We start from the raw sequence: 19,720 nt of genomic DNA, 5'->3' as shown, positions 1-19,720 counted from the left end.
ACCCGACACTAATCACTCGCACAGACACTGCGCCACCCAACACTAATCACTCGCACAGACACTGCGCCACCCAACACTAATCACTCGCACAGGCACTGCGCCACCCGACACTAATCACTCGCACAGACACTGCGCCACCCAACACACTAATCACTCGCACAGACACTGCGCCACCCGACACTAATCACTCGCACAGACACTGCGCCACCCAACACTAATCACTCGCACAGCCACTGCGCCACCCAACACTAATCACTCGCACAGACACTGCGCCACCCAACACTAATCACTCGCACAGACACTGCGCCAACCTACACTAATCACTCGCACAGGCACTGCGCCAACCTACACTAATCACTCGCACAGACACTGCGCCACCCGACACTAATCACTCGCACAGGCACTGCGCCACCCAACACACTAATCACTCGCACAGACACTGCGCCACCCAACACTAATCACTCGCACAGGCACTGCGCCACCCAACACTAATCACTCGCACAGACACTGCGCCACCCAACACTAATCACTCGCACAGGCACTGCGCCACCCAGCACTAATCACTCGCACAGGCAGTGCGCCACCCAACACTAATCACTCGCACAGACACTGCGCCACCCGACACTAATCACTCGCACAGGCACTGCGCCACCCAGCACTAATCACTCGCACAGGCAGTGCGCCACCCAACACTAATCACTCGCACAGACACTGCGCCACCCGACACTAATCACTCGCACAGACACTGCGCCACCCGACACTAATCACTCGCACAGCCACTGCGCCACCCAACACTAATCACTCGCACAGGCACTGCGCCACCCAACACTAATCACTCGCACAGGCACTGCGCCACCCGACACTAATCACTCGCACAGGCACTGCGCCACCCAACACTAATCACTCGCACAGGCACTGCGCCAACCTACACTAATCACTCGCACAGGCACTGCGCCACCCAACACTAATCACTCGCACAGACACTGCGCCACCCAACACTAATCACTCGCACAGACACTGCGCCACCCAACACACTAATCACTCGCACAGACACTGCGCCACCCGACACTAATCACTCGCACAGACACTGCGCCACCCGACACTAATCACTCGCACAGGCACTGCGCCACCCAACACACTAATCACTCGCACAGACACTGCGCCACCCGACACTAATCACTCGCACAGGCACTGCGCCACCCGACACTAATCACTCGCACAGACACTGTGCCACCCAACACTAATCACTCGCACAGGCACTGCGCCACCCAACACTAATCACTCGCACAGGCACTGCGCCACCCAACACTAATCACTCGCACAGACACTGCGCCACCCAACACTAATCACTCGCACAGACACTGCGCCACCCGACACTAATCACTCGCACAGGCACTGCGCCACCCAACACACTAATCACTCGCACAGACACTGCGCCACCCAACACTAATCACTCGCACAGGCACTGCGCCACCCAACACTAATCACTCGCACAGGCACTGCGCCACCCAGCACTAATCACTCGCACAGGCAGTGCGCCACCCAACACTAATCACTCGCACAGGCACTGCGCCACCCAGCACTAATCACTCGCACAGGCAGTGCGCCACCCAACACTAATCACTCGCACAGACACTGCGCCACCCGACACTAATCACTCGCACAGGCACTGCGCCACCCAGCACTAATCACTCGCACAGGCAGTGCGCCACCCAACACTAATCACTCGCACAGACACTGCGCCACCCAACACTAATCACTCGCACAGACACTGCGCCACCCAACACTAATCACTCGCACAGACACTGCGCCACCCAACACTAATCACTCGCACAGGCACTGCGCCACCCAACACTAATCACTCGCACAGACACTGCGCCACCCAACACTAATCACTCGCACAGGCACTGCGCCACCCAACACTAATCACTCGCACAGACACTGCGCCACCCGACACTAATCACTCGCACAGGCACTGCGCCACCCAACACACTAATCACTCGCACAGACACTGCGCCACCCAACACTAATCACTCGCACAGGCACTGCGCCACCCAACACTAATCACTCGCACAGGCACTGCGCCACCCGACACTAATCACTCGCACAGGCACTGCGCCACCCAACACTAATCACTCGCACAGGCACTGCGCCAACCTACACTAATCACTCGCACAGGCACTGCGTCACCCAACACTAATCACTCGCACAGACACTGCGTCACCCAACACTAATCACTCGCACAGACACTGCGCCAACCTACACTAATCACTCGCACAGACACTGCGCCACCCGACACTAATCACTCGCACAGGCACTGCGCCACCCAACACTAATCACTCGCACAGGCACTGCGCCACCCAACACACTAATCACTCGCACAGGCACTGCGCCACCCAACACTAATCACTCGCACAGGCACTGCGCCAACCTACACTAATCACTCGCACAGGCACTGCGCCACCCGACACTAATCACTCGCACAGGCACTGCGCCACCCGACACTAATTACTCGCACAGGCACTGCGCCACCCAACACTAATCACTCGCACAGGCACTGCGCCACCCAACACTAATCACTCGCACAGACACTGCGCCACCCAACACTAATCCCTCGCACAGACACTGCGCCACCCAACACTAATCACTCGCACAGGCACTGCGCCACCCAACACACTAATCCCTCGCACAGACACTGCGTCACCCAACACACTAATCACTCGCACAGACACTGCGCCACCCGACACTAATCACTCGCACAGACACTGCGCCACCCGACACTAATCACTCGCACAGACACTGCGCCACCCAACACTAATCACTCGCACAGGCACTGCGCCACCCAACACACTAATCACTCGCACAGACACTGCGCCACCCGACACTAATCACTCGCACAGACACTGCGCCACCCAACACTAATCACTCGCACAGGCACTGCGCCACCCGACACTAATCACTCGCACAGACACTGCGCCACCCAACACTAATCACTCGCACAGGCACTGCGCCACCCAACACTAATCACTCGCACAGACACTGCGCCACCCGACACTAATCACACGCACAGACACTGCGCCACCCGACACTAATCACTCGCACAGGCACTGCGCCACCCGACACTAATCACTCGCACAGGCACTGCGCCACCCAACACTAATCACACGCACAGACACTGCGCCAACCTACACTAATCACTCGCACAGGCACTGCGCCACCCAACACACTAATCACGCACACAGACACTGCGCCACCCAACACTAATCACTCGCACAGACACTGCGCCACCCAACACTAATCACACGCACAGACACTGCGCCACCCGACACTAATCACACGCACAGACACTGCGCCACCCGACACTAATCACACGCACAGACACTGCGCCACCCGACACTAATCACTCGCACAGGCACTGCGCCACCCGACACTAATCACTCGCACAGGCACTGCGCCACCCAACACTAATCACACGCACAGACACTGCGCCACCCAACACTAATCACTCGCACAGGCACTGCGCCACCCAACACTAATCACACGCACAGACACTGCGCCACCCAACACTAATCACTCGCACAGGCACTGCGCCACCCAACACACTAATCCCTCGCACAGACACTGCGCCACCCAACACTAATCACTCGCACAGGCACTGCGCCACCCAACACACTAATCACTCGCACAGGCACTGCGCCACCCGACACTAATCACTCGCACAGACACTGCGCCACCCGACACTAATCACTCGCACAGGCACTGCGCCACCCGACACTAATCACTCGCACAGACACAGCGCCACCCAACACTAATCACTCGCACAGGCACTGCGCCACCCAACACTAATCACTCGCACAGGCACTGCGCCACCCAACACTAATCACACGCACAGACACTGCGCCACCCAACACACTAATCACTCGCACAGACACTGCGCCACCCGACACTAATCACTCGCACAGGCACTGCGCCACCCAACACTAATCTCTCGCACAGACTCTGCGCCACCCGACACTAATCACTCGCACAGACACTGCGCCACCCGACACTAATCACTCGCACAGACACTGCGCCACCCAACACTAATCACTCGCACAGACACAGCGCCACCCAACACTAATCACTCGCACAGACACTGCGCCACCCAACACTAATCACTCGCACAGACACAGCGCCACCCAACACTAATCACTCGCACAGACACTGCGCCACCCAACACTAATCACTCGCACAGACACTGCGCCACCCAACCCTAATCACTCGCACAGACACTGCGCCACCCAACACACTAATCACTCGCACAGACACTGCGCCACCCGACACTAATCACTCGCACAGACACTGCGCCACCCAACACTAATCACTCGCACAGGCACTGCGCCACCCAACACTAATCACTCGCACAGACACTGCGCCACCCGACACTAATCACTCGCACAGACACTGCGCCACCCAACACTAATCACTCGCACAGACACTGCGCCACCCAACACTAATCACTCGCACAGGCACTGCGCCACCCAACACTAATCACTCGCACAGACACAGCGCCACCCAACACTAATCACTCGCACAGACACTGCGCCACCCAACACTAATCACTCGCACAGACACTGCGCCACCCAACACTAATCACTCGCACAGGCACTGCGCCACCCAACACACTAATCACTCGCACAGACACTGCGCCACCCAACACTAATCACTCGCACAGGCACTGCGCCACCCGACACTAATCACTCGCATAGACACTGCGCCAACCTACACTAATCACTCGCACAGGCACTGCGCCACCCAACACTAATCACTCGCACAGACACTGCGCCAACCTACACTAATCACTCGCACAGACACTGCGCCACCCAACACACTAATCACTCGCACAGACACTGCGCCACCCAACACACTAATCACTCGCACAGACACTGCGCCAACCTACACTAATCACTCGCACAGACACTGCGCCTCCCGACACTAATCACTCGCACAGACACTGCGCCACCCAACACTAATCACTCGCACAGGCACTGCGCCACCCAACACTAATCACTCGCACAGACACTGCGCCACCCAACACTAATCACTCGCACAGACACTGCGCCACCCAACACTAATCACTCGCACAGACACTGTGCCACCCAACACTAATCACTCGCACAGACACTGCGCCACCCAACACTAATCACTCGCACAGACACTGCGCCACCCGACACTAATCACTCGCACAGACACTGTGCCACCCAACACTAATCACTCGCACAGACACTGCGCCACCCAACACTAATCACTCGCACAGACACTGCGCCAACCTACACTAATCACTCGCACAGACACTGCGCCACCCAACACTAATCACTCGCACAGGCACTGCGCCACCCAACACTAATCACTCGCACAGGCACTGCGCCACCCAACACACTAATCACTCGCACAGGCACTGCGCCACCCAACACTAATCACTCGCACAGGCAGTGCGCCAACCTACACTAATCACTCGCACAGACACTGCGCCACCCAACACTAATCACTCGCACAGGCACTGCGCCACCCAACACTAATCACTCGCACAGGCACTGCGCCACCCAACACACTAATCACTCGCACAGACACTGCGCCACCCAACACTAATCACTCGCACAGACACTGTGCCACCCAACACTAATCACTCGCACAGACACTGTGCCACCCAACACTAATCACTCGCACAGGCACTGCGCCACCCAACACTAATCACTCGCACAGACACTGCGCCACCCAACACTAATCACTCGCACAGACACTGCGCCACCCAACACTAATCACTCGCACAGACACTGCGCCACCCAACACTAATCACTCGCACAGGCACTGCGCCAACCTACACACTAATCCCTCGCACAGACACTGCGCCACCCAACACTAATCACTCGCACAGACACTGCGCCACCCAACACTAATCACTCGCACAGACACTGCGCCACCCAACACTAATCACTCGCACAGACACTGCGCCACCCGACACTAATCACTCGCACAGACACTGCGCCACCCAACACTAATCACTCGCACAGGCACTGCGCCACCCAACACACTAATCACTCGCACAGGCACTGCGCCACCCGACACTAATCACTCGCACAGACACTGCGCCACCCAACACTAATCACTCGCACAGGCACTGCGCCACCCAACACTAATCACTCGCACAGACACTGCGCCACCCGACACTAATCACTCGCACAGACACTGCGCCACCCGACACTAATCACTCGCACAGGCACTGCGCCACCCGACACTAATCACTCGCACAGACACTGCGCCACCCAACACTAATCACTCGCACAGACACTGCGCCACCCGACACTAATCACTCGCACAGACACTGCGCCACCCGACACTAATCACTCGCACAGACACTGCGCCACCCAACACTAATCACTCGCACAGACACTGCGCCACCCAACACTAATCACTCGCACAGACACTGCGCCACCCGACACTAATCACTCGCACAGGCACTGCGCCACCCGACACTAATCACTCGCACAGGCACTGCGCCACCCGACACTAATCACTCGCACAGACACTGCGCCACCCGACACTAATCACTCGCACAGACACTGCGCCACCCGACACTAATCACTCGCACAGACACTGCGCCACCCAACACTAATCACTCGCACAGGCACTGCGCCACCCGACACTAATCACTCGCACAGGCACTGCGCCAACCTACACTAATCACTCGCACAGACACTGCGCCACCCAACACTAATCACTCGCACAGGCACTGCGCCAACCTACACTAATCACTCGCACAGACACTGCGCCACCCAACACTAATCACTCGCACAGGCACTGCGCCACCCAACACTAATCACTCGCACAGACACTGCGCCACCCAACACTAATCACTCGCACAGGCACTGCGCCACCCAACACTAATCACTCGCACAGACACTGCGCCACCCAACACTAATCACTCGCACAGGCACTGCGCCAACCTACACTAATCACTCGCACAGACACTGCGCCACCCAACACTAATCACTCGCACAGACACTGCGCCACCCGACACTAATCACTCGCACAGGCACTGCGCCACCCAACACTAATCACTCGCACAGGCACTGCGCCACCCAACACTAATCACTCGCACAGACACTGCGCCACCCAACACACTAATCACTCGCACAGGCACTGCGCCAACCTACACTAATCACTCGCACAGGCACTGCGCCACCCGACACTAATCACTCGCACAGACACTGCGCCACCCAACACTAATCACTCGCACAGGCACTGCGCCACCCAACACTAATCACTCGCACAGGCACTGCGCCACCCAGCACTAATCACTCGCACAGGCACTGCGCCACCCGACACTAATCACTCGCACAGACACTGCGCCACCCAACACTAATCACTCGCACAGACACTGCGCCACCCGACACTAATCACTCGCACAGACACAGCGTCACCCAACACACTAATCACTCGCACAGACACTGCGCCACCCGACACTAATCACTCGCACAGGCACTGCGCCACCCGACACTAATCACTCGCACAGGCACTGCGCCACCCGACACTAATCACTCGCACAGACACTGCGCCACCCGACACTAATCACTCGCACAGACACTGCGCCACCCAACACACTAATCACTCGCACAGGCACTGCGCCACCCAACACTAATCACTCGCACAGACACTGCGCCACCCAACACTAATCACTCGCACAGACACTGTGCCACCCAACACTAATCACTCGCACAGACACTGCGCCACCCAACACTAATCACTCGCACAGACACTGCGCCACCCGACACTAATCACTCGCACAGACACTGTGCCACCCAACACTAATCACTCGCACAGACACTGCGCCAACCTACACTAATCACTCGCACAGACACTGTGCCACCCAACACTAATCACTCGCACAGACACTGCGCCAACCTACACTAATCACTCGCACAGACACTGCGCCACCCAACACTAATCACTCGCACAGGCACTGCGCCACCCAACACTAATCACTCGCACAGACACTGTGCCACCCAACACTAATCACTCGCACAGACACTGCGCCACCCAACACTAATCACTCGCACAGGCACTGCGCCACCCAACACTAATCACTCACACAGGCACTGCGCCACCCAACACACTAATCACTCGCACAGGCACTGCGCCAACCTACACACTAATCCCTCGCACAGACACTGCGCCACCCAACACTAATCACTCGCACAGACACTGCGCCACCCAACACTAATCACTCGCACAGACACTGCGCCACCCAACACTAATCACTCGCACAGACACTGCGCCACCCGACACTAATCACTCGCACAGACACTGCGCCACCCAACACTAATCACTCGCACAGGCACTGCGCCACCCAACACACTAATCACTCGCACAGGCACTGCGCCACCCGACACTAATCACTCGCACAGATACTGCGCCACCCAACACTAATCACTCGCACAGGCACTGCGCCACCCAACACTAATCACTCGCACAGACACTGCGCCACCCGACACTAATCACTCGCACAGACACTGCGCCACCCGACACTAATCACTCGCACAGACACTGCGCCACCCAACACTAATCACTCGCACAGACACTGCGCCACCCAACACTAATCACTCGCACAGACACTGCGCCACCCGACACTAATCACTCGCACAGGCACTGCGCCACCCGACACTAATCACTCGCACAGGCACTGCGCCACCCGACACTAATCACTCGCACAGACACTGCGCCACCCGACACTAATCACTCGCACAGACACTGCGCCACCCGACACTAATCACTCGCACAGACACTGCGCCACCCAACACTAATCACTCGCACAGACACTGCGCCACCCAACACTAATCACTCGCACAGGCACTGCGCCAACCTACACTAATCACTCGCACAGACACTGCGCCACCCAACACTAATCACTCGCACAGGCACTGCGCCACCCAACACTAATCACTCGCACAGACACTGCGCCACCCAACACTAATCACTCGCACAGGCACTGCGCCACCCAACACTAATCACTCGCACAGACACTGCGCCACCCAACACTAATCACTCGCACAGGCACTGCGCCAACCTACACTAATCACTCGCACAGACACTGCGCCACCCAACACTAATCACTCGCACAGACACTGCGCCACCCGACACTAATCACTCGCACAGGCACTGCGCCACCCAACACTAATCACTCGCACAGGCACTGCGCCACCCAACACTAATCACTCGCACAGACACTGCGCCACCCAACACACTAATCACTCGCACAGGCACTGCGCCAACCTACACTAATCACTCGCACAGGCACTGCGCCACCCGACACTAATCACTCGCACAGGCACTGCGCCACCCAACACTAATCACTCGCACAGGCACTGCGCCACCCAACACTAATCACTCGCACAGACACTGCGCCACCCAACACACTAATCACTCGCACAGACACTGCGCCACCCAACACTAATCACTCGCACAGGCAGTGCGCCACCCGACACTAATCACTCGCACAGACACTGCGCCACCCAACACTAATCACTCGCACAGGCACTGCGCCACCCAACACTAATCACTCGCACAGGCACTGCGCCACCCAGCACTAATCACTCGCACAGGCACTGCGCCACCCGACACTAATCACTCGCACAGACACTGCGCCACCCAACACTAATCACTCGCACAGACACTGCGCCACCCGACACTAATCACTCGCACAGACACAGCGTCACCCAACACTAATCACTCGCACAGACACTGCGCCACCCGACACTAATCACTCGCACAGGCACTGCGCCACCCGACACTAATCACTCGCACAGGCACTGCGCCACCCGACACTAATCACTCGCACAGACACTGCGCCACCCGACACTAATCACTCGCACAGACACTGCGCCACCCAACACACTAATCACTCGCACAGGCACTGCGCCACCCGACACTAATCACTCGCACAGACACTGCGCCACCCGACACTAATCACTCGCACAGGCACTGCGCCACCCGACACTAATCACTCGCACAGACACTGCGCCACCCAACACACTAATCACTCACACAGACACTGCGCCACCCAACACACTAATCACTCGCACAGACACTGCGCCACCCAACACTAATCACGCGCACAGACACTGCGCCACCCAACACTAATCACGCGCACAGACACTGCGCCACCCGACACTAATCACTCGCACAGGCACTGCGCCACCCGACACTAATCACTCGCACAGACACAGCGCCACCCAACACTAATCACTCGCACAGACACTGCGCCACCCAACACACTAATCACTCGCACAGACACTGCGCCAACCTACACTAATCACTCGCACAGGCACTGCGCCACCCAACACTAATCACTCGCACAGGCACTGCGCCACCCAACACTAATCACTCGCACAGACACTGCGCCACCCAACACTAATCACTCGCACAGACACTGCGCCACCCAACACTAATCACTGCATGCTGCATGTTAACCCTTTTGCTGCCACAGAGGCCTTACGTTGCCAAGGATTTCTGGCCCCTCTGGCAGTGAAGAAGTTAAAGTTAATTATGTGAGCTGTGCTAGTAGTATGATCATTTGCTGCTGGCAGAAGGACATGGGCAATAGGGACATTCCCCACTGAATACGATATATTTGGTGTCACTTTCAAATGTGCTGCACAGTGATCGGTCTAAGCAACTTTGTGCTGCAAAACGGGGATCCGCTCTACCTGATAGTTTCAGCAGCACAACAGTACTTTAACCTGCAGCCCCATGTTTATCTTTTTATCATTTGCATTATATATATATATATATATATATATAGACAAGACTTAGAGCGCATACAGGGTAGTAGTGCTCAACTCCAGCTCCGAAGTTCCTCCCCCCCCCTCAGGTCCTCAAGATATCCCAGGTTCAGCACAGTAGGCTTAATCAGTGTCTTAGTCGAAGACTGCACTTCCTGTCCTGAAGCAGGGATATCCTGAAAACCTGACCTGTTGGGATGGGGGGGGAGGGATTGAGGATTTGAGTTGAGGAACCATATAGGGGATAGATAAAGACACAAAAACACAAATAGTGCAATATGTACAAATCTTGTAAATGCTACAGGAGTTGTAAAGTGGGTAATGGATGCACTCGCAAAGTGGGTGTAAAAAACGGGGAGATAACGTGGCACCGGGGAGATAACGTGGCACCGGGGAGTTAACTTGACACCGGGGAGATAACTTGACACCGGGGAGATAACTTGACACCGGGGAGATAACGTGACACCGGGGAGATAACGTGGCACCGGGGAGATAACGTGACACCGGGGAGATAACGTGACACCGGGGAGATAACTTCTGACCCGCTTCTCCATTCACCGTCTGTGTTCCTCCTCACAGGGTCACCTCCAATGATGTTATTTGGGGAAGACTGTAACTTCTTACAATCTAAACGTTTAAGTCCGTCCTCCGGTTTCCCCAAATAACATTATTGGAGGTGACGCTGTGAGGAGGAACACAGACGGTGAATGGAGAAGAGGGGCAGAAGACGGTTCCTCCAGCCTGCGGGCGCCAAAGACCTTTCTAACTCCGATGTTTGAGAGTGTATCTGCTCTAGTTATCACTACTCTGATATGGAATGATGCTCTGTTCCTGCTTTATCTCTTTCATTCGAGATCTCGAAGAAGACGTGCGGCTGGCTGATTTGTTGATTTTTACACCCACTTTGCGAGTGCATCCATTACCCACTTTACAACTCCTGTAGCATTTACAAGATTTGTACATATTGCACTATTTGTGTTTTTTTATGCGTGTTCATCCACCCCCTATATGGTTTCTGGGAGTTACACTCCAACTCTTGTCCATTGCTTCCTGTAAGACCACATGGAAGGTTTCGAATGAAGCAGCACCTCAGAATTTAAGAGGTTGTATTATCTATTTACATGATCATTTTTCAGTGTCACGGGTTATACATGATGTATTTTAGAGATTGATGCACTTCGATTTTTTCTTGTATAATATATAATTGTATACCTGAACTGGGGGACCCCCTACGGTTGGTTTATGGTCCTCAGACCTCACCTGTTTCCCGAGATATTTGAGAGGATTTTTTGTCTACAGATATGGCGGCAAGGTCACTAATAAAAAGTCACAAAGTAATCTCCCGATGTCACATTATGTCCCCGATGTCACATTATGTCCCCGATGTCACATTATGTCCCGATGTCACAACGCCTGATGTTACAGCTTCCTATTAGTCTGACTCCTCATCCATATGGTGTCCTACTTGCGGGGTGACACAACCAGTTGTTGCTCAGACCTTGCGGGTGAGGGCTCTCATCTGAGATCTGAGCCCCCCTGATCAGCTCAGAGGCATCCCCTAGTACAGATAGTAAAAATACAAATAAAATATGCCCTCTCCACAGCAATCTGCTGATTTTGAATGTCATTCTCGCCCCATTACAGAACAAATCAAGATATATTGCTGATACTCCACTTCTTCCTCATTCTAATTTTCACCCTCCCTCTATATCATCCACGCTTAAAACCAAAAATATAAAGTTTCATAGGAAGGCAATAAGGCACTTCAGGAATTTTGTTACTATGCAGTGGGACAAAAGGGGTTATCTTTTGGTAACCAAACTCCTGCAGAGATAAAATACTTCAAAAGCATAATTTTAATTTGATGATTGTGTTGCGGATAAGAACACAGTTTTAATTTTTCTCGTAATACTAATTTAGCTAGAGCTAGTTTTTAATAACCTACATTATGTATAGTCTAAGCCAGGGGTAGCCAACTCCAGTCCTCAAGAGCTACCAACAGGTCAGGGTTTCAGGATATTGCTGCTTCAGCACAGGTGGCTCAATCAGTCCCTGCTTCAGCACAGAGGTCTACCAGAATGAGCCACCTGTGCCGAAGCTGGGATATCCTGAAAACCTGACCTGTTGGGGATTCTTGAGGACTGGTGTTGGCCAAGTTAATTACATCTTATAACATTGCTCTAAAACTAAGATAATTTACATGTAGAGATACATTACAAACTATAAATGTGTTGTTTGTCTTTGCTAACTGTGTTAAACATTTGTAGTTTTTATCGAAGAACAGAGGACAAAAATCCTATTTGAGACATTTGAAAGAAAAAGAGTAATTGAGGCGAAGCTAAGTAAGGTAGTCTCTTTTGATAAATACTTTGAAATTTAGGAGTATAAGAAAAAGTTATAGGATCTAATGATAATAAAACAGGGAAGCCCAGAAGATTGTTTCCTCGGCCGCAGGCCCCTTAATCATTGATGGTACTACGGCAAACTATCTAAATGCCCTTTTGAAACGTAAAATAAATAGAAACATAACAAACAGGCGAATCTTGTACAATGTCCCATAAAAACGTCACACTGGCCCCTCCTGTAGCAGGCTTTGCAGGGTATGGTTACACAATACCTTTTAGACTTGGAGAAAAAGGTCAATCATCTTTTTATAAGGAAATAACATTGCTAAGTTTTCCAAATGATTTAAGCCAGGGGTGGCCAACTCCAGTCCTGTGCTTCAGCACAGGTGGGTCAAATCAGTGATTGTGACTTAGCCACTAATTGAGCCACCTGTGCTGGAGTTGGGATATCCTGACAACCTGAGCTGTTAGTGGTAGTGGAGCACGAGGGCTGGAGTTGGGATATCCTGACATCCTGAGCTGTTAGTGGTAGTGGGGCACGAGGGCTGGAGTTGGGATATCCTGACATCCTGAGCTGTTAGTGGTAGTGGAGCACGAGGGCTGGAGTTGGGATATCCTGACATCCTGAGCTGTTAGTGGTAGTGGAGCACGAGGGCTGGAGTTGGGATATCCTGACATCCTGAGCTGTTAGTGGTAGTGGGGCACGAGGGCTGGAGTTGGGATATCCTGACATCCTGAGCTGTTAGTGGTAGTGGAGCACGAGGGCTGGAGTTGGGATATCCTGACATCCTGAGCTGTTAGTGGTAGTGGAGCACGAGGGCTGGAGTTGGGATATCCTGACATCCTGAGCTGTTAGTGGTAGTGGAGCACGAGGGCTGGAGTTGGGATATCCTGACATCCTGAGCTGTTAGTGGTAGTGGAGCACGAGGGCTGGAGTTGGGATATCCTGACATCCTGAGCTGTTAGTGGTAGTGGGGCACGAGGGCTGGAGTTGGGATATCCTGACATCCTGAGCTGTTAGTGGTAGTGGAGCACGAGGGCTGGAGTTGGGATATCCTGACATCCTGAGCTGTTAGTGGTAGTGGAGCACGAGGGCTGGAGTTGGGATATCCTGACATCCTGAGCTGTTAGTGGTAGTGGGGCACGAGGGCTGGAGTTGGGATATCCTGACATCCTGAGCTGTTAGTGGTAGTGGAGCACGAGGGCTGGAGTTGCCCCTTCCCTGATTTACACCAAGAGGTTATTTTTACTTTGTGTTTACCCGCTCACTGCTAGCACCAAGTTCTGTATTATTTGTAATGTGATGCAGTACTCAGGAGTTGGGTTATCATCAGATCGTGTCGCTGCTGGGGGTTGTGTGACCCTCTGTACATGAGCGATTGTAACTCTGCTCCTGGTAGTCAGCGCATCCTCATCAGAACATTTGTCTGGTTCCGCCTGCCCATGATAACCCAGTGACACAGTACTATCCTATGATTGTCTGTAACAAGTGTTTGGTGTTTGTGATACATACTAACACATGCTTTGTTTTATTGCATGGTCTGCTTTGCTGTGGATCTCACATCAGAGAGTAAGTTATATTTTTGTCATCTTTGTCGTCGTTCTCCCCCATTTAGGGGGTAATTCTGTTGCTGTTCGGGCTGTTTTCAGCACAAAATTCCCACTGAAATCTATATAGAATTAGGGCCTTAATGTTAACGCAGAAACGACAAAAATGTTCAGTTTAACCCATTCACTGTCACATGGCTCTGCAGTGCATTGTGGGCTGTGAGGTTTCCCTGCACTGAGGATGTTACAGGAGAAGACACTGCCTTACACATCCCAAATCCCAGCATCCTTAACCCTTTACAAAGGGAGCTCAGTGGGGATTGGCCTTTATTTCTCAGCGTCTGCTGTTCTTTAACCAACTCCCAGCTGTCTGTATTACTGTATAGTATTATATATACGGCAGACTGATACTGTCAAGATTAAACAAAGGAAATAAGAGAGCCGGGTCAGAATGGGAAATAGCAGCAGCCCAACTGTGTGTGATTTATAAATAAAGTCTTGTGTCATAAATCTTTTCTCAGGGACTAAACAAACACACACAAGCAGATTACCTGACACACTTAATCACTTACACCTTCATCAGAAGCGCCAGGAATGTGTGTTGTGAAAGGCTGTTTAAAGTGTGCACAATGAGCATTGTGTCAGCGCTGACACTAACATACAGGGCATTACCTCACGGTCAGACGCATTCCTATTTCACTTTTATGTTTTTGTTTACAATTGTAAATGTGCTTTGTGTATGTGGAGATATGTGATGGATTATCGTCCGCCGATGACTCCCACAATTGAGCTTCCACCCTTAAAAAAGACCTGAAAACAGCATGTGTCCACAAGTCAAACTGATGTTTAAGCAGAAACTCCACCAGATGACATGTGTTGTTAAACTTGGCCGATCTGAACTGCACTGATATTAACGACGGAGGTTTCTTGGTTCAAGAGATATTCACCCTCAAAATACCGTACTGTGACAGCCAGTGAATGAGATGACATTGTAGCAGCGTTCCTCTGCCCATTGGCTTGCCGTGCCCATTGGCTCGCCGGCTGCACAGTCGATGGGAGGTGCAGGGGTTTCTGGGGGTAAGATAGAAATGGTTCTGATTTGGAAAACTCCAAACATTAAAATAATTATTTTACCACAGTTGGGCGACAGAAATATATATGGTAAAGAGTTGGACACAAGTCCATTTACAGAGGAGACAGTCCTAGTGCAAATGTCAAAACTGAAAATGGACAAGTCAACGGGGCCAGATGGGATATATCCAAGGATATTAAAGGTGCTGAGGGGTGTGCTGGCAACACCATTATCAGATCTATTTAACCAGTCACTATTAACACATGTAGTTCCACATGACTGGAGAAGAGCAGGTGTAGTCACACTTCACAAAGTGTGTGTAGGGAAGAGGCGGGTAACTACAGGCCAGTGAGTCTGACATCGATAGTGAGGAAATGAATGGAAAAATTACTGAAAGAGAATAGTTAGCTATCTAAAGCCCACAACCTACAAGTTCCCAGGCAGTATGGGGGGTGGGTGGGTGGGGGGCGGGAGGAGATCATGTGAAACAAATCTAATTGATTTTTGTGACTGGGTGATTAAGGTAATGGATCATGGTGGAGCAGTAGATGCAGATTGCCTAGATTTTAGTAAGGCCTTTGACACTGTCCCACATAAAGTAGGAGACTGACAAACACATTGCAACGCTTGGGACTGGACTATAAGGTGGTAGAATGGATGGGACATTGGTTGAAGGACATTGGTTGAACTGCTTTATTTTAAGCTCCGGGTGTCCCCCAGTTCCTGAGATATTTACCGGTGAAGTTACCGGGTTTTTAAATCCCACTCCAGGGGAAACAAAATGACTGCCAAATATTGTGCCAATAGGAAGCAGAAACGAGATCGGTTGTGGCTTCATATTGGACGGCCTTTTAAATCCCCTTTAAAGCCAGGAAGTAATGCCGATAACTTCACCCCTTAGTATCTCGGGAACCAGAGGGCTTCCAGAGCTGAAAATAGCCAGGCCCATCTCCGGGGATCCACCAGTTCCAATACTGTAAAACAAACCGTTTGAGGGGCTTGCTACTTTAATTTCTGATCACTGTCTTACACACGTCCACTCTCATTGAATTGATTGAGTTCAGGGTCTTTAAATGACAATTCCTGTAGGACATGGGTATAAAACTCCGTCTTCAAGGGCCACCGTTGGGCCAGGTTTTATTGATATCCCTGCTTTAGCACAGGTGGCTCAATCAATGCCTGTGCTGAAGCAGGCATGACCATCAAACCAGACCACTTTGTGGTCCTTGAGGACTGAGTTTGACACCCCTGCTGTAGGAGGTTTGACGATAACCCAAGTATATGTAATGTTTACCAACCGTGCCCTTTTATTCTTGGCATCTGAATCAGGTCTTCAGCATGTTTCTGGAAACCCTGGTGGATTTTGTCATCATCCACAAGGATGACCTGCAGGATTGGCTGTTCATCCTGCTGACGCAGCTTCTAAAGAAGATGGGAGCTGACCTGTTGGGCTCTGTCCAGGCCAAAGTTCAGAAGGCCTTGGATGTGACAAGGTGAGGAGCAGTTACATGTTGGACATAACCGCTTCCATAAGTATCTGAGGCCATAAGCTGTACAAAGCGGGGCCATTCCAGAACACACCTTATGGGCCATATGTACTGTACATAGCGGGGCTATTCCAGAACACACCTTATGGGCCATTCTAATGTCTACTGGCGCTGGCGTAGGATCCCAAATCTTCCATTACTTGGAAACACAGAAATAATTTAGGTTAATCCTTTTATTGGTGGTCATTTAAATTTATGTTGTGTCTGCCGTTCTAGAACAAAGCTATTCAAGCTGCCCCCCTACTGCTCCTGAATGTAGTGTAGTAATGCACTCAGGAGCTGGATACACAATAATGGCGATTCCTAAAAGTAAATAGTATCTTTGGTTAACCACAAATGACAAAGCGCCTAATGCATGTGAGATTTCAGGGGGATTAACTTTATTTTAAAGATGACTTTTTCCATAATTAAGGTGAGCGACAGGCTAAATTGTGTATATAGGATTAACTGTGCAAAGCGATCTGTTAACGTGCTCCAGCTCCTGAGATTAGAATGAAAAACTGCAAACCGTACAAGCGAATGTTGCACCCGTAATCTCTGTTCTGTGGCACACACGTAATGTTACATTACAGTACTATAAAACAGAACCGCTGATATCTCCTACTGTATGCGCGCGTGAGCGTTGTGTGTATGTATGTATATATATTTATATATGTAGAAAGTCTGTCAAAGCAGCAATCCCCCCCAAAACGGAGTGTTTTAGTGCAATGGTGCTCCGCTCCAGTCCAGAAGAGCCCCACTGACCTGTTGGGGGGGAGGGGCGGGTTGAGGACTGGTGTTGAGCACCCCTGTCTTAGTGAATGACGACTGCGCTCAGTTGAGATGGCCGAGAAGAAGCTGGATTACAGTAATCTAATCCGCAACGGTGATATCAGCATCATCTTTGTTCATCCTGGAGACCCCCGCGGGGGACCAGGTTCTAAGGGTAACAGCCTCCAAACCGGGAAATAATATTTCCATCTATCGAAAATAATTGTAAATTATAAATGCTTATAATTATAACAGCTTAAAGGCTCATAATTAAGAAGCAACGCTCTGTAAGAAGAGGTAGCCGTGCACTCGGAATGTTAAGCTAAGAAACGCGTAGCAGCCCGGCACTGCGAGACGCGTAGCAGCCCGGCCCTGCGAGCCGCGCAGCAGCCCGGCCCTGCGAGACGCGTAGCAGCCCGGCCCTGCGAGACGCGTAGCAGCCCGGCCCTGCGAGACGCGTAGCAGCCCGGCCCTGCGAGACGCGTAGCAGCCCGGCCCTGCGAGACGCGTAGCAGCCCGGCCCTGCGAGACGCGTAGCAGCCCGGCCCTGCGAGACGCGCAGCAGCCCGGCCCTGCGAGACGCGCAGCAGCCCGGCCCTGCGAGACGCGCAGCAGCCCGGCCCTGCGAGACGCGCAGCAGCCCGGCCCTGCGAGACGCGCAGCAGCCCGGCCCTGCGAGACGCGCAGCAGCCCGGCCCTGCGAGTCGCGTAGCAGCCCGGCACTGCGAGACGCGTAGCAGCCCGGCCCTGCGAGACGCGTAGCAGCCCGGCCCTGCGAGACGCGCAGCAGCCCGGCACTGCGAGACGCGCAGCAGCCCGGCACTGCGAGACGCGCAGCAGCCCGGCACTGCGAGACGCGCAGCAGCCCGGCACTGCAAGACGCGCAGCAGCCCGGCACTGCGAGACGCGCAGCAGCCCGGCACTGCGAGACGCGCAGCAGCCCGGCCCTGCGAGACGCGCAGCAGCCCGGCCCTGCGAGACGCGTAGCAGCCCGGCACTGCGAGACGCGTAGCAGCTCGGCCCTGCGAGACGCGTAGCAGCCCGGCACTGCGAGACGCGCAGCAGCCCGGCACTGCGAGACGCGTAGCAGCACGGCAATCGAAAATCCTCTTTAATCAGACCTGTTCTTTTTCCCCAGGGATTCCTTCCCATTTGACCAGCAGTTTAATATCTTGATGCGATTCATAGTGGATCAAACCCAGACTCCAAACCTCAAGGTCAGTACCAACAACTTGTAATCACTGAGGCCCCCTCATCCAATTCAATATGTCCCAGCGTAGTAAGTCGCTTTAACCCTTTTCACCCTCTTGCCATTTGTTGCCTTGGAGTATATGGCAATATTGCTCCATTACGGCACTGTCCATATACATAGGTCTGTGACTGGCAGAGCTGCACAAACATGTTACATAATCCTCACATGTGACATCTCCACGTAACTATTTCACTGCCAGAAACGTGAGTCCTCCCCGGCATTGGAATTTTAAATCTATTATATATATATATTTAGTACGATACCGTTCCCACGAAATCGGCAGACAGCACTCCGGTAAGTATGGTAAACTCATTATTTGTATTTTAAACAAAGCACAAAAATCCAACGTTTCAGTCCTAACAATGGACCTTCCTCAGGGCGCTGCCACT

At 52.7% G+C, this 19,720-nt stretch overlaps 1 protein-coding gene across 28 annotated transcripts in view; it reads left to right on the top strand.

Moving 5' to 3' along the window:
- CLASP1 (cytoplasmic linker associated protein 1) overlaps positions 1-19,720 on the top strand; it is a 217,866-nt gene that overhangs the window by 123,952 nt on the left and 74,194 nt on the right. For all 28 annotated transcript variants that reach the window (XM_075609840.1, XM_075609841.1, XM_075609839.1 and 25 more), the window contains 2 exons: positions 17,112-17,275; positions 19,218-19,296. In XM_075609840.1, the coding sequence (XP_075465955.1) occupies positions 17,112-17,275; positions 19,218-19,296 (243 nt within the window). The remainder of the gene's footprint in view (positions 1-17,111; positions 17,276-19,217; positions 19,297-19,720) is intronic.

This window comes from Ascaphus truei, chromosome 7 (genome assembly GCF_040206685.1).
Source record: "Ascaphus truei isolate aAscTru1 chromosome 7, aAscTru1.hap1, whole genome shotgun sequence".
NCBI classification, from domain to species: Eukaryota; Metazoa; Chordata; class Amphibia; order Anura; family Ascaphidae; genus Ascaphus; species Ascaphus truei.
Note: the sequence above shows the minus strand (reverse complement) of the source record. Positions and strands in the feature narration are given on the sequence as shown.